Source organism: Eumetopias jubatus, unplaced genomic scaffold (assembly GCF_037043125.1).
Source record: "Eumetopias jubatus isolate StellerSeaLion01/CBP00866 unplaced genomic scaffold, mEumJub1_p1.0 scaffold_1, whole genome shotgun sequence".
Classification (NCBI taxonomy): Eukaryota; Metazoa; Chordata; class Mammalia; order Carnivora; family Otariidae; genus Eumetopias; species Eumetopias jubatus.
In genome coordinates, this window is record NW_028274807.1 from 111,080,461 (window position 1) to 111,096,087 (window position 15,627).

Here is a 15,627-nt window from a genome sequence, read left to right on the forward strand (position 1 = left end):
CGTATCAGTTATATTTCAATAAAAAAATACACATACACAGGTTTAAGTCATCTCCACAGTTGCCTGAGGCAACAGGGAGCACGTGTGATGGAAGTACAGCTTCTTAACAGGTTCATGTTTACTTACTGATTTCCCTCCAAACTGCTATCTCAGTGTTAACTCTCTCTTAGACTCTATCATACTCAGCACATCAAAAGAACCAGATCTCCATGAAGCTTCTTAAGTACTAGACCTCAGATGCACGGGGTACTTATAAGTGCTATGAGGAAATGGGCAGGGCTCAAACACTGAAGATACAGAGGAAGAAATAAGAAACCATACTGTGACTATCTTAGCCGCATCAACTACTTCAGGTCATCAAAGTTCTGTGTGTGTACATGCTCTACCTGAAGTAATTGAGTATTTGAGAACCCACACCTGTAGAACAGACAACTTGACGGCAAGTCTCTTTCACTTCTTTGTTATCCACACTGCATACAACGTTAGTTAAGACATAGCAGTATTTGCTGAACATTTGTTTTATACATCAAAATTCTTTCCATAGTGGGCTCTCCTACAGTACCTTGCTTTGGGTGAGAAGTTTCTAGTCAAAAGAACTTCAAAAAAATGACAAAGCAATTAAAAATGAAGTAAGGAAGGATGCATTATAAGGTCTTCTACACTGTGAACATGATGTAGTCACTGACAGACTTTCATTTCAGACACACACAAAAAATCCACATGGCTACTAGGGATCATGAGCTTTTCTGGCTTTAGTACTGTGCCCACTGTACATAATTTCATCCCTATTAATAAAATTTGTTTTTTCATTTATGTCAATTATTATGGGACTGTTTTGATGAATACATTATAAAAGTGAAGGGGTTTTTTTGGAAAGCCAAGAAATACTTCAGTGTAATTCATATGTGAATTTTTATTTGTAAAAAAAGTAAGCTTTTTCTTGAGAGAGAATCCCATCTTTTTTTTTTTTTTCCCTTTTACTATATAACCCTCCTCCTTTGTGAGGTTATTTACTAGAATGTCTTTGTTTCTGGTAATTTCTTGACAGTATTTTTTTGCCACTTAGCTCATTTCTGGAATTTGACACAAACAAAAATTTCTCACTGGGCATGTAATTCCTTCAACTAAAATGATTTGACAGGATCACATAATCACCGTGTCACATACAAAAACAAAAATTTAGTGGAAATCTTAAAACAATGTTGGCTTTAAGACTTTCTTACCAAGTTTTATCACTATTTTCAAAGTATATTTCTCTTCCTCTCCCTATCAAAACAAATTAGTTTTATGAATCAGAGAATAAAAATATATACTGATTCAGAATTTATTCCTCTTGTGCTACCTTATAGATATTTAGAAAGCAGGATATGTTTAGGTTACTTCTGTTTTTATCTTAGGTAAGGAAAATTTTAATATAGAGAGAAGACAAATTTTAATCTAAATGCCAAGTATCATAAATGGGGCTTAATTTGTTCATAACTTTTATGTTTTTAGTAAATAATACAACAAAAATGTTTAAACAGAACATTTCAGTGAAGTTAAGAAGTTGCAGACCACTGCTAGATTTTGTGGAGGAAGAAGGGTTATTCTTTTGTTTTTGTTTTTGAGAAGGCTAGGAGTGGCATGAGGGAGGCATAGGAATATTTATCCTCTGAAAAAGTATCTACTTCCCTGAGTGCCTAATATTTAAGTGACTATATGTCCCTGTTTACTTGGTTCCAGTTTACACCTATTGTATGGCCACCTTTATGACACCAATAATATTGTTGTTCATTCTTACAGAGCAACTTTATTCCTTAACATCATCCCAGAGACTCAGGTCATTAATAAATGCTTCCCCTGAGCTCCGAAATGCTAACATTTTAAAGCGGATGAGAATTTGACCAATGCTCTGGTCCTAACTTTACAATACAGATGGGAACGGACAGCCTAAGGAAAACAAGTATGTTTTGTTTGACCAATAGTGTTTTAAAAATTGAGAAATTTTACGTAAGCATCCAGACTTGTTTTGTCTTGGAAAATCAAACATTTTGGCAAACTGGGCCTAAATCTCCTATGGAAACAATCGGCTGCTGCTGTGCAGTTACTATGGTCTTTAAAGAGGGCATGGTGTCTCCCTTTCACCATTCTCTCCCAGTCACCAAAGCCTTGCATTACCAGCCTAGCCTGACAGGCATCTGAATTTGAGTCCGTGATCTCTATAAAACCAGTATGTCATACTCTGTTCTCTTTCCCACAGATGTAAAATGTAAACTGTTTTAAATTGACTACTTTGTCAACTTGACAATGTGAGGTGTTCACCATCTTCAGCAGTAGGTCCTCCATGGTTTCTACTCTAGAGTTTATATTCTTATCAGGTGCTAAGTAATGCAAGAACATGCATGAGAAAAAGGTCTAGAGAACTCCATACACTGAAGTCTTTTCCCACCAAAGTAGTAAAACTTTACTTACCAGTTTGGAATTGGTGATTGGCTTATTTCTTAAAGCTGGGGGTCTATAAGCTGTTGCAACTTTAGGTTCTTCACTGGGTACATCACTTGGAACCGCTTGGTAAGTTATTGTTTTTACTGGAAATATTCCATCTAAAAATGGCTGCCAAGAAACCTGCCATAATTCTCCATTTGACGGCACATCATACTTGTGTAAGACAGAGCCAGTATAATGCCAAATCTTGTACCCATTATTAACACGTAACCTGGGAGCACACGTGGCTGTTAAAATATGCTCACCGTCAGGGCACCAAGCAAAATAGGTAGAATCAGAGGCCACTGGTTTAGAAATAAGTTTGTAGTTTTTAACATCCCACACTTCCATTTGTCCCCTCAGATTTCCAAATCCAGCTAGTACTAATATATGTCCATGTGGGCTATAGTAGGCTGCATTACGAGGACCAGTTCCAAAGTCAAACACAGGATCACATTTCAAGTTGAAAATCGTCGCTTTGGCAGGCATAAAACCATAAACAGCACAAAACTCAGTAGAACTAGAATTCCAAACGACATCATAAATGGGACCACTTTTTGCTAGAAAAAGAATACAAAACCCAAATTAGCAATAAATCATTACATGAATACAATAGTAGCCAAGTTATAAGTGTATAATACTCATAAACATGTCAAACAGTTAAAAAAAAATCCAAAAATTAGAAGATATTTTACAATTACAATATTTTTATATGACATACTATGGAGATAAATGCTTTATCTTAATTTCTTTTAAACATTTTGGCAATGTAGGCTCATAGAAACATACATTATTAGTCCTATTAATAAACTAGTTTTCATCAGAAGAGGTAATGTAGGCACATAGTAATAAAATGATATACCACAAATTAAGACCCTCTACAAAAAGGCAACCCTCTATTTTATTCCTTGTGTTTTCAGAATATTTTTGTTGAAATTAAGCATCTCTCTTAAACACACATACACACTCACACTAAAGTTCTTTGCTGTTTCATTTAGTACCCTATCTTAGAGATTTTTCCACATAAGCACATTAAGATCTGCCTCGCTCTTCCACTGGTACTGTATTCCTGTATATTCTCAATGGTGAGTGTATACAAACACATCTGTAGGAGTGAACCTGGCTGCTCAAAGGTGTGTACATTTACTCGATAAGGCCAAAATGCCCCTCAGAGAAGTTATACCATTTTATACTATCAAAAGGTTTTTTTTTTTAAATATTCTTTTTTTGGTTTTATTTTTTTGTTTTTTTTTTTTAAGCAATCTCTACCCCCAGCATGGGGTTTGAACTCACAACCCAAGATCGAGTCACATGCTCCTCTGCTGAGCCACCCAGGTGCCCCATCAGCAGTTCTTGAGTACATATTTTCCCCTCACTCTCCCTCATGCTTTATCTGTGCCAAGCTACTAAGAAAAACTGTTCACTTGTCTTCCTATTTCTAACTAAGCACCTTTTAATATATTTATACATAATCTTGTTTCTGTTTCTGTGGACTCTTACTGTCCTATGCTTATTTTTCTCTGGTCTTACTGATTTACTTGATAGATTAACAAAATTCACCTTTCTCATATTCATCCCTTGTCCATCTAAAAAATTTATTCCCCAATTTTTTGTTTGTCTTGCTTAATTTATGGGCTTTTCTTCCCACCAATGTAGAAATCTATATATTTTTTTTAAGATTTATTTGAGAGAGAGAGAGAGAGAGAGCAAGTGAGGGGAAAATATGTACTCAAGAACTGCTGATGGGGCACCTGGGTGGCTCAGCAGAGGAGCATGTGACTCAATCTTGGGTTGTGAGTTCAAACCCCATGCTGGGGGTAGAGATTGCTTAAAAAAAAAAAACAAAAAAATAAAACCAAAAAAAGAATATTTAAAAAAAAAAACCTTTTGATAGTATAAAATGGTATAACTTCTCTGAGGGGCATTTTGGCCTTATCGAGTAAATGTACACACCTTTGAGCAGCCAGGTTCACTCCTACAGATGTGTAGGGGGAGAGGGAGAAGCAGACTCCTCACTGAGCAGGGAGCCCGATGCGGGACTCGATCCCAAGACCCTGGGATCATGACCTGAGCCAAAGGCAGAGGCTTAACTGACTGAGCCACCCAGGTGCCCCTAGAAATCTATATTTTATATATTCACTTTTCCTTTATTATTCTGCCTTGTTAGAAAATCTTTTTTTCACTTTTAAGATTAGAAAAAATGGTTGGGGTAGGGAGTGGCTCAGTCAGTTAAGCATCTGACTTTAGCTCACGTCATGATCTCAGGGTCCTGGGATTGAGCCCTGTGTTTGGACTCCCCGCTTAGCGGGGCGTCTGCTTGTCCCTCTCCCTCTGCCCCTCCCCCTACTCATGCTTGCTTATTCTCTCTCTCTCTCTCTCAAATAAATTAAAGAAAAAAGATTAGAAAAAAAGGAAAAAAATCAACTTTAGAACCAGTTTATCTAGTTCAAAAAAAAAACACCTACCAGCTAAATTTTAATTTTTAGGTTAATTTGGAGAGAAATGACATCTTTATAAAAGACTTTTTTTTTTTTTAAAGATTTTACTTATTTATTTGATAGAGAGAGTACAAACAGAGGGAGTGGCAGAGGGAGAAGCAGACTCCCCGCTGAGCAGGGAGCCTGATGTGGGACTCGATTCCAGGACCCTGGGATCACAACCTGACCTGAAGGCAGATGCTTAACCAACTGAGCCACTCAGGCGCCCCTATAAAACTCTTCTTAATAAAGGTCACATTCTGTCCCTTAGAAGTTTTGAAGTTTTCTTCCCATTAGTCCTATTTATTTCTCGCCTTTATGTTAGTCTATATGGGACCCTTCCTTCCATTATGTTTTTTAAGTGGCTGTTTATACTGTGACTTCATGTACGTGCACAGATATGATTCTGTTTCCTCCTTTCAAAATTGTATATTTATTCTTTTGATCAGTTACACTGACTAGGTCTTTCAGAATGTTAAATTATAGTAGAAAGAGGAGTCATCCTTGTTTCCTTTCTGACTTCAAAGGGAATACATAGGTTTTTTATAATGAAGTTTATCTTACTTTTACATGTTCAATTCAAAATGAAAAATCAAGAAGTTGCCAGAATTTTAGAACTGTATTATTCTATAGCAATTTAGCTCATCAAAACAAAAGATGAAATGGTAACATTCCTCAGTTCTGAAGGCAATGCTAAACCCACTAGACCAACTTACTGTCATAAGTAAGTCCCCAGAGTTGCTACAATGAAATTATTTCATTTATCAAGTTCCCCAGAACTAAATTAACTGGATTTTGTCAAAATAATCTATGTGTGGGGATGACTGTAAGTTTATTAACTAAGAGAAATTTTACCTTAAAGGCTATTAAAATATTTGAGCTTTATCATGTGATCAAGAATTTGATTAGATCCTCTTTATGGCATAGTGCTCTATTGTTTTATCACAAGATGAATGGAATACTCACGCAATTGCACAACAGCACTTTCTCCATTCGCTGCAATGTAGTGCAGTGTTTGTTCTCCATAGTAGGATGCTCCTGTCTTGTCAACATCTGTGCTAGCTATTACTAACACAGCAGTAGCTGTAACAGTAAAAACTTTAGTTAAGAATTAAAACACAAATTAACCTAATGCTGATAAGAAAAAAAAATTAAAAAATATAACAGCACATTTTCATTAAATAAGCATTGATACTTTTTTTCTAAACATACAGGAGTATGTCTCAATACTTGCTAAATGAGATAAAATATAATTATCATACCTTTTTTATTCCATAGCATTGTAACCTTATCAGCTTTAAAGAAACTTTTATTAGCTAAAGCTGCATGAGGTCCATCAAAATTGGGGTACTGATACAATCTAACAAATGAAGGTGCACCCTTACTTCCTGGAACATAGACAGCCACCTGAAATACAGACATATAAATCATCACTTCATTTTTTGAGGCATATAAACTAAGATGGACATGCTTTTACAGTCACTAAGAAGCAGGAAAAGGTTTAATCTAATAACATTCCACATGAACAAAAACAGAAATTACCTTGTATGGTTGGGGTCCAGGTGATAACACAAAATCATTAATTTTTTGCAAATGCAATTTATTTGCAATTGTGTCTAAAAAAAACAAAATAGTGTTAGATGGAAGAGAGAAGCTAATAGGAACATGATCAATTCTGAATGCATTATAAAAGATTAATGTAAATATACATGGATACTACTCATTGTAGTCTCATGTAGGTAAGGCAGCATGGTGGAGAGAAGGTGGAGTGGGGACAACACAGCCCTACACTTGAATTCCTACCCAGTCACTTACAAGCAGGGAGACCTTGGTAAGTAACGAGACTGCACATCTAACTCCCACTGACTGATTTTAAGAGAACAGTGCTCTTTCCTATATAAATAGTACCACTAGGTAACCAAGTAGTAGGTGGGGGAATTTCTCTATAGAAGTAATATAGCTTATAAATGATAGGGGAGGTGGGGAGACTTGGAAAATCACCGATTTGGCAACCACTCATGAAATAATGGATCTAGGCATTGAACATTAATGTCAGCTAATCCTACGAAATTAAAGACCATAAGATGTTATGTGCTTCTTGATAAAAGAATTGAGCACCGCTTATGAGGTAGACTTGCCCTCATCTCCCCAAAAAAGAAGAATCTGAAGCTGAGCAGTTCTAGATCCAAGTAGCTATTTAGGGGACAGATGAACATGTTAAACTATAGGATAGGTTAGAGTAGTACAATTTAACTATGAGAAGGTATATGAAAAATAACCTTGTTTCTTTAATAATAAATCTCAAGGGGGGGGCACTCCCACTGATAAAAATCAATGAGAGTTAGCTGTGCAGTCCCATTACTTACCAAGGTCACCCAGCTAGTAAGTGACTGGGTAGGAATTCAAGTGTAGGTCTGTGTTGTTCCCACACAGAGTGTGGAAGAGATGGAAAGGGAACCTATAGCTTAAAAGAAGCTTAAAAGATATATATATATATATCAATTTGCAATGTGAGGAACCTTATTTGGAGGCCACGTTTAAAAAAATTATAATATTTGCAATTATCAGAATTTGAACACTGACCAGATATTTTATAATCTGTGATAATGGTATTGTGGCTAAGTTTTAAAAAATTAAAGAGCCCTAATCTTCAAAGATACATACTGGATATTTATAGGAAAAATCATGCTATGTCTAGGATCTGCTTAGCAGAGTAAGAGAGCTGTTAGGTAGAGAGATGTATGGATGAGGTAGGACTGGCAATGGGTTGAAGGTTATTGGGACTAGGTGTCTACTTTTATGTTTCAAATTCTATATAATAAAACATTTAAAAAAAATTTGTATCACAGAATTTCAACAGCAACTAATCTCAGAAAGAGTTAATGCAATGTCTTTATGCAATATCTCAATTTAATAGCAATTATTAGATAATAAAAGCTTATTTTAAAAGAAAATCTTTGTTATAGAATTTTAGTTAGCACTTAGACTTACAAAAGTTATTCAAATGAATTAATGTAACAGCAATTATTAAAATATTAACAGTATTTAGGAGAACCCTATGATACCATATAAGGCAATAAAACTATATACATTTATAGTACATAATAAATTTATTTCATATATCTTTTCATACTAAAATTGTTGTTTTCAAAGAAGTGAACTTCATTGTTAACATTTCGGGCACAGATAGTTTCATCTTCTGACCAAGATGGACACCTATGTTGAAAAGAAAGAATGTGAACAAAATTTAGACAGGTGTAACCTCACATTAACATGTTGAAGTTTGTGATATTGCTTACTATTTAAGGAAAAATACTTATAAATATGATGTCAAGTCAGATCCTAATAGAATTTGTACTAGAAAGATATTCTTTTTCATTCAAATACTAAACAAAAGAAAGGTCAAGTTTTTCCTCTATTACATTCCCACATACAAAATCCCTAAAGATCTAGATTTTGGTCTGACAAGTTATTTTCTATATGAGTACCTGAGAAAAAATATTATACAATGAAGATATTTAAAATATTTTGTAAAGAATTAGTATTTTAAAACATTTGTTTACCAATTTTGCATTTTTTTCTGGGTGAAAGACTTAAAACATGTACCAGTTTTCACATCATAAAGTTGTAGGTTGGGCATTCCAGCTGTGCCATCTTTAGAAGCTAAAATAAAAACAAATTTTTTTGCAGTAATTGTCTCCTAACACTAGTAAAAAGAATTCATTCTTAGAACAACTTTGAACAAGATTATAAAGATCAAGTAAAAGAGTTGCTTTAAATCAACTTTCCCTTTTAGCTTTAATTATGGATTTAATCATCCATTCCTAAAGCCATGACAACATGACAGCTGTTTGAGCAAGTTCAGCATTCTGAAATGAGTTAATTACTATAGATTTTAAGAATACTTAAGAGACTTGTTTACTAAGTTTGACATGGTTTGCAGTTAAATGGATTAAATTCTCTTATTATGAAATCTCATGTCTGTAAGTCAAACACACAAACACACGAAGTTATATAATCTACTCATGATTCTCAATTTCCCTTTTATTTACTTGGAAGTGAAGATTCATTCAAGTCTATGCCTCTTGGAAGAACAAACCTAGAGGGTTTGTAACCCAACAATGGACTACTATATATTTAACTCAACAATGCCCACATTATTAAAACATGTTTAAAAAGCCCATATACCAGTTCTAAATTATTACTCATCTACGAAGCACAGCCATATAACATACTATCTCATCTTTAAATGTGTTAAAAAATGGCACACTTATTCACTTGAGCTTTTTCTTTTTCTCTATCCCATGATGGATCTTTTCACTAACTTGAAATTACTTAAAGTACATTATATTGGGGCAATACAAGAGTCACTGTTCAGTAAAGATATTCACAAACACTACTATCTAATGATTAATTACTTTCATATAAGGTTATAAGGCTTCTCTTTTTTTCCCCACTGAATTGAATTGGTCCTGTCAATATTTTTACAATTGGAAAATACTTACTAGTATAAGGCTGCCACGTTGCCAGGACAGTGTTTTTTGGTGAGAACTCAAGGCAAACTGCCTTTGGGAGGTCGAAGGAGTGCAGCAATCCCTTGTTAGTGACATTGATAACATTTATTCTGGTTTCAAAAGAAATTACTTCAGCAATGAAATACTATTTTAAAATAGCCAGCACTATCCAAAACATTCATGCCTCTTTTCAAATACAGATTGCTATAAAGTGGTCATTTTCATAAAAATCAATTTTCAGTTAATTCTAGAAAATATCCAATAAACACCTTAACAACAACAAAAACCAAGTGTACATTTTACCAAAATGCCCCTATATAAAGTTGGTATTGGGAAATACAGACTTAGCAGAAGTATATAATAGATGATTCCATTTTTAGCTGAAAAGAAAACAACAGGCCTTTAAGTGGACACAGAACTAACCTAGAGATAAGCTGAGGTATATCAAACCAAGGGAAAATAGAGGTGCTAAACCAAAAATATATTTTTTAATTTAACTAAATGGAAGTTGTAGCAGCCGTGAAATCAAGGAGACTTTTGCTGTCTATTAAAATCTCAGAAGCAATTTCCAAAAGATAAGACTAAGAATTACTATGATATGATAATGATAAAAATTATAATAATTGTATAATAAAAGCAGTTCCATTTTGTGGATGCTTTCTGTGAACCAGGTTCTGATCTAACCACTTTATGTACAAACGTTTTCACATTTAATCCTCACAAGAGACTTATAAGATAGGTATTGTCATCCCCATTTTACAAATGGTAAAAGTGAGGCTTAGAAAAATAAATGATTTGATGATTTCTCCAAGATCATTCTACTGATAAATACCAGAGTCAAGTTTTAAAACCAGTTTGGCTTGACTTATCTTATGTACTCTTTGGGGTAAAAAAAAAAAAAAAAAAAGACGCTCCATCTTACTTTAGAAATTGCTTAAAGTTACTTTGGCCTACTCAAGTTTGTGCCACTGGTTTAGGGTAAGCAGAAATTGGTAAAAGATTTCCATTACAGAAAGATTACTGTGTACTGTTTACACACACACACACACACACACACACACACACACACACACACACACACACACACACACACAGGATTCTTTACAAGTTATTATAAATTACAAATTTTAGAATTACATGAAACTTTTGTTGTTGTTGTTGAGAGCTTTTAAGAGCTATTCTTAGTTTAATAAAGAGTATTTATTTACACTAAAAAACCCCAGATATTGAAGGAAAAATCAGTTAATAGTTTCTGATTAATTAACTATGACCTCAGCAGAGACCACAATCAATACACTACATCTGTTTCTCTTGCCCCCAGGAACATCATATGTTGTTGTGGCCACAGCACTTTAAGGAAGTAAATGCTAGAACCAGGGATAGAAAACATCTATTAAAAAGATGGACAGAACAAATGGGCACATATTAAAAGGGTTCAAAGTTGAATCCAACAGAAAGCCAATGGGGATATGAAATATATAAAATAATAATTGTGAAGGTGAAAACAGACTTATTCAACCAACTCTAAGCTAGTAGAATAAGGGATACCTCAAAAAGATAATAGACAATGAGAGGAAGTATGGTATGTCCCATTAGAGTTGAGAGTAAATTTCTATTAACTCATTACTCATAAACTAAAATACAGATTTTAAAAATTAAAACTCAAACACCAACAATAGGTTATACCAAAAATAAGAAAATTTGAGAGTACATTCTTCGAGACTGAGGTTAAGACTATCTGTTAACATTGTGGATAAGGCCCAATATGATTATATTCTTTTTTTTTTTAAAGACTGCATTCATTCTTTGAGAGAGGGAGAGCGAACGGGGGAGGGAGGAGTAGAGGGAGAGGGACAAGCACACTCTGCATCACGTGCAGACCCCAACGCGGGGCTCGATCCAGGACCCTGAGATCATGACTTGAGCCGAAATCAAGAGCCAAATGCTCAACTGACTGACCCACCCAGGCACCCCCAATATGATTATATTCTTAATAATTTATGAGTAGTGGTGTACTGGCTGGATTCAGTAACTTAAAAAAATTATAAGTGATTAACATTTTTAATTACAAAAACTAATTTTGCCAGCTACTCATAGTCATAAAAAGTGAATCATCTAAAAAAAAGTGAATCATCTAATGCAACACAATCTTTTTAGCATTAATTTTTAAAAATCGTGTGTTTAATCCAATCTGACTTCAGAATCCATCACCACTGTGTAACAAACAACATTTAAAATGTACTTCTCATACAAATGCATACATTTTCTCCTTTTTAAAAAACCTGAGGTAGGGGCACCTGGGTGGCTTAGTCGGTTAAGCGTCTGCCTTCGGCTCAGGTCACGGTCCCAGGGTCCTGGGATCGAGCCCCACATCGGGCTCTCTGCTCCGCAGGAAGCCTGCTTCCCCCTCTCCTACTCCCCCTGCTTGTGTTCCCTCTCTTGCTGTCTCTGTCAAATAAATAAATAAATAAATAAAATCTTTTCTAAAAATCTAAAAAAAAAAAAAAAAAAACCCAAAACACCCTAAGGTATTACATCTGGTTAACAACAACAAAAATAACTTAAATCAAGCAACAAATATTTAGGCATTTTCCTGGTTCTTTGAACTGAAATGCTGTAGTGACTACGGAAAAATTAAGAGTGATTTTCTTAGCAAAATTATGAGTATTTAATCAGAATTTTTTTTTTACAAAACCAATTCTGTAATCTGATTATTTTATATAATACAGACTGTACTAATATACTTTTGAATAATTTATAAAATACTAAAATGACATACTTTTATATATAATAAAACTCACTGAAATAACTGTAGACAGTTGTTACTAATTTAATAGCAAATCTTTGTTATTATACGTATCTTAGTCTAAGGTAAACAGGCAAAGAGAGTTCCTCTCTAAGTGTTAGTACAGAGCTTAAGAAACCCTAACCAATAACTAGAGCACTATTTAAAACAACTTCTCAGCTTCTCCGCATTAAATTAATTGCCCCTTTTCATATATTACTTTTTAATCCTAAGAAACTAGGTAAGTCAAGTCATGGCACATAAATAGAAGCTAATAACTTTAGAGTTCTGTGGGAGTTGCGTTGGAGATAATACCTAAGTACATCATGACATTAAAAGATGGACTTTATTAATGACACCCAAACACATGTAATTCAAATAATGCCACTTATGTTTTATACTGATGATACACACATAAAACATGTTATATAAAGAAACACTAACTTTTCTCCGTTTCCCCAGGCAAACAAGGTGCCATCCTTACTAAAGGTATAGACTTTGCAATTTTTCCCAGATTCCCTGAAAATGACAAGAAAGAAAGTTTAATAAGCATTAATACTTTTCAAAAAACTGTGATTAAAAATTTACACTCTTACTACTAATTTAATGATTATGAACTTACATAAATTTAAGAAGTAATTCCAAAATGCTTAAGTCTACCAAATGCCTTATCTCTTACAATGCAGTGCCAACAACCACTGTAAAGTAAGGTGGAAATTGATGTTACATCAACAGATCAGAAAACGGAGCCCTTTTGGGTGAATAACCAGTTTGTATGAAAACTCAAAAATGTAAGTGAACGTGGAAGTCACTAGCTGTCAGGACTAACCTTGAGGGCTCAAGGATTTCAATATGGAGACTTTGTGAAGAATTCTCCAGATCACCTACATAACAACATAACTATGGCTAGAATATCCTCAAGTCGCCAAGAAGTGCCCCCGGATTTGAAGGACAAAGATCTTCCATCAGTTTCTGATGTATAGAGACAGGAAGTGTAACAACAGTAAGAGGATCCTCACACTAAGTAAGTGTGGATGCCAGATTCTCTATAAAAACAGACCTAGGAAATCAGACTTCTTGGCAATATTCAATCCAGTGATCAAAACCTGGGGCGCCTGGGTGGCTCAGTCATTATGCGTCTGCCTTCGGCTCAGGTCATGATCCCAGGGTCCTGGGACTGAGCCCGCATCAGGCTCCCTGCTATGTGGGAAGCCTGCTTCTCCCTCTCCCTCTCCCCCTGCTTGTGTTCCCTCTCTCACTGTCTCTCTCTCTGTCAAATAAATAAATAAAATCTTTAAAAAAAAAAAATCTTAAGTACTCTAGCTCTCAACTGGAGATGGCTACTAGGAGGACATCTCCCAGTGCTAAGGAACACACAAACAAAAATGTGTATGTGGGCACATGTAGAAGTCCACAGCCATTTGAATTACTAAATAACAAGCACTGAGAACTGAGCAGTACATCCCCCTTAAACTGGATACTATCTTTACATTATTAATTCATCTGAAGATGATACTCGTGTTTCTGCAATCACATAATAATGGTAGTTTAGCCTCAGCTTATAGTTACTGACACATTTTTTGTCCTCTTCTCACTAAACAACTATCACCAAGAGGTCCTCCATTCCACAATTGTGCTGCGACCTATTTCATATAATACCCAGTCCTTGGATACCCAGGTTTTTAAAAGCTCCCCATGTCATTCTAGCATGCAGCCAAATTTGAGAACCACTCATCTAAAAGCTTGACTAGAATCAGGCTGTTTTTTATTTCAACCTGCATAGAAGGTAAGTGTCATGGAGTTCCCATTACTACCCACCAGGAGACACATACTGTCTCCTCGTTCTACTCTTAGTGATGCTGAGACTGTCCTGGACTCATTATGTATGTGCCTCCTCAGATTCACCTTACCTTTCCTGCTTCCAGGACTCAGTTATTCAATGAAGAGACCTGGCCACCTCATCTCCTAACACCACTGGCTGTCTCAGACTCCCTAGGAGTGAGGGCCACATTTTAGCATGGCTTCCACTACGCCTATTGCAGCAGCAGGAAGAGGAGTTCTGACACTCAAACTCAACGTGAATAGACCAAAAGAGGCTCTGGCTGCAGATAACATTTCTTATGCTTCCTCTCCACAACTGAATGTTCTGAGGCACCATGGTGCCTTATAGCCTCTCCAGAGACATTTTGCATCACCAAGCAGCCTGGCTATATTTTGTGCATTTGTGGTCAGCTCAGTGCACCTCACATTATATTTGTTTTCACTTCTTCCTTGACTTATTTCCTTCTCTTCATTCCACATTACCCTCCCCCGCCCATATTCCTGCTGCCTTGGGATTATACACCCCAGTGAAGTGCATGCAGCCCAAAAGCTTTGACACAGACTTGTTTACTAGAGCAGTGCTTTTCAAATATCAATATGCATACAAATCACCTGAGGATCTGGTTAAAACACAGATGCTGATTCACTAAGCTGGATCAGGGACTGAGATGTTGTATTTCTGCACTGGCTCAAGGTGAAGCCAATATAATATAGTTGTTCTTGAGCCCACACTTCCCGTATCATGGTTCTAGAGAACTGGGGTCTAGTAAAAAACTGGGCAATAGATTCAGGTGATGTCAGCCTGATTATAAAGTTCCCCATCGATACTTCATCTAACAGTTTCAGCATCTTTTGATGATCATTTGCCCAGATCAATAGTTCTGAAAGCAGGCTCCCCAGACTTACAGCTTTGGCATTACTGGGGAACTTGTTAAAAATTCCAATTCTTGGGTCCCACCCCAGATCCAATGAATCAGGAAATCTGGGGAGGGAGCAGCAATCTGTGTTTTAACGAGCTCTTCAGAGAATTCTGATGCATGTTAAAGTTTGAGAACCACTGACACATGATTTCTTTAAGATTACAATGATTATCTAATCCCATCATTCCTTTTGTATTAACTGGAATTCTCCTATAAATAAGTTTTCCTCATCAATAATTTGTTTACTCTGAAAAACTGTACGGGAAAGGCAAAATAAATGCTTGACTCCTTCTCTTGATTTATCAGTTTTCAAAATAATGAGCGAGGACCCACCCCATCAACCTCCAAAGCTGACCAATAAGATCTGGAGAGAGGAGTTTTGGGGACAGTGTTTATATCCTTGAATGTCTTAATCCTTTCAGTCATGATTCTTCCCAATTCTCAAACTAACCCATCTTAAGTTAGTGAGAACCCCCTAAAGTTGACTCCTGTGACCCTTTAACAAAGCCCTGTTAGTCTTTTATAGCTTCCTTGCTTTCTGGCCCAAGATGTCTCTAGCTCAATTCTTGTATCTACTGTTGTAGATCTGAAGTCAGTCACTTCTGCAAGGAACTAGTTCCTATTAGTAAAGAATGGTGTTTAAAGAT

General features: G+C 35.6%; 1 protein-coding gene across 2 annotated transcripts in view; it reads right to left on the minus strand.

Moving 5' to 3' along the window:
• The window catches only part of EIF2A (eukaryotic translation initiation factor 2A), a 35,804-nt gene that overhangs the window by 9,254 nt on the left and 10,923 nt on the right, over positions 1 to 15,627 (minus strand). Inside the window, exons 3-10 of one of the 2 annotated variants that reach the window (XM_028103130.1) lie at positions 12,684 to 12,758; positions 9,446 to 9,564; positions 8,504 to 8,603; positions 8,074 to 8,156; positions 6,483 to 6,556; positions 6,203 to 6,347; positions 5,907 to 6,023; positions 2,452 to 3,023 (exon numbers count right to left, since the gene is read on the minus strand). In XM_028103130.1, coding sequence (XP_027958931.1) covers positions 2,452 to 3,023; positions 5,907 to 6,023; positions 6,203 to 6,347; positions 6,483 to 6,556; positions 8,074 to 8,156; positions 8,504 to 8,603; positions 9,446 to 9,564; positions 12,684 to 12,758 — 1,285 coding nt within the window. The remainder of the gene's footprint in view (positions 1 to 2,451; positions 3,024 to 5,906; positions 6,024 to 6,202; positions 6,348 to 6,482; positions 6,557 to 8,073; positions 8,157 to 8,503; positions 8,604 to 9,445; positions 9,565 to 12,683; positions 12,759 to 15,627) is intronic. The other variant, XM_028103131.1, reaches the window with a different exon arrangement.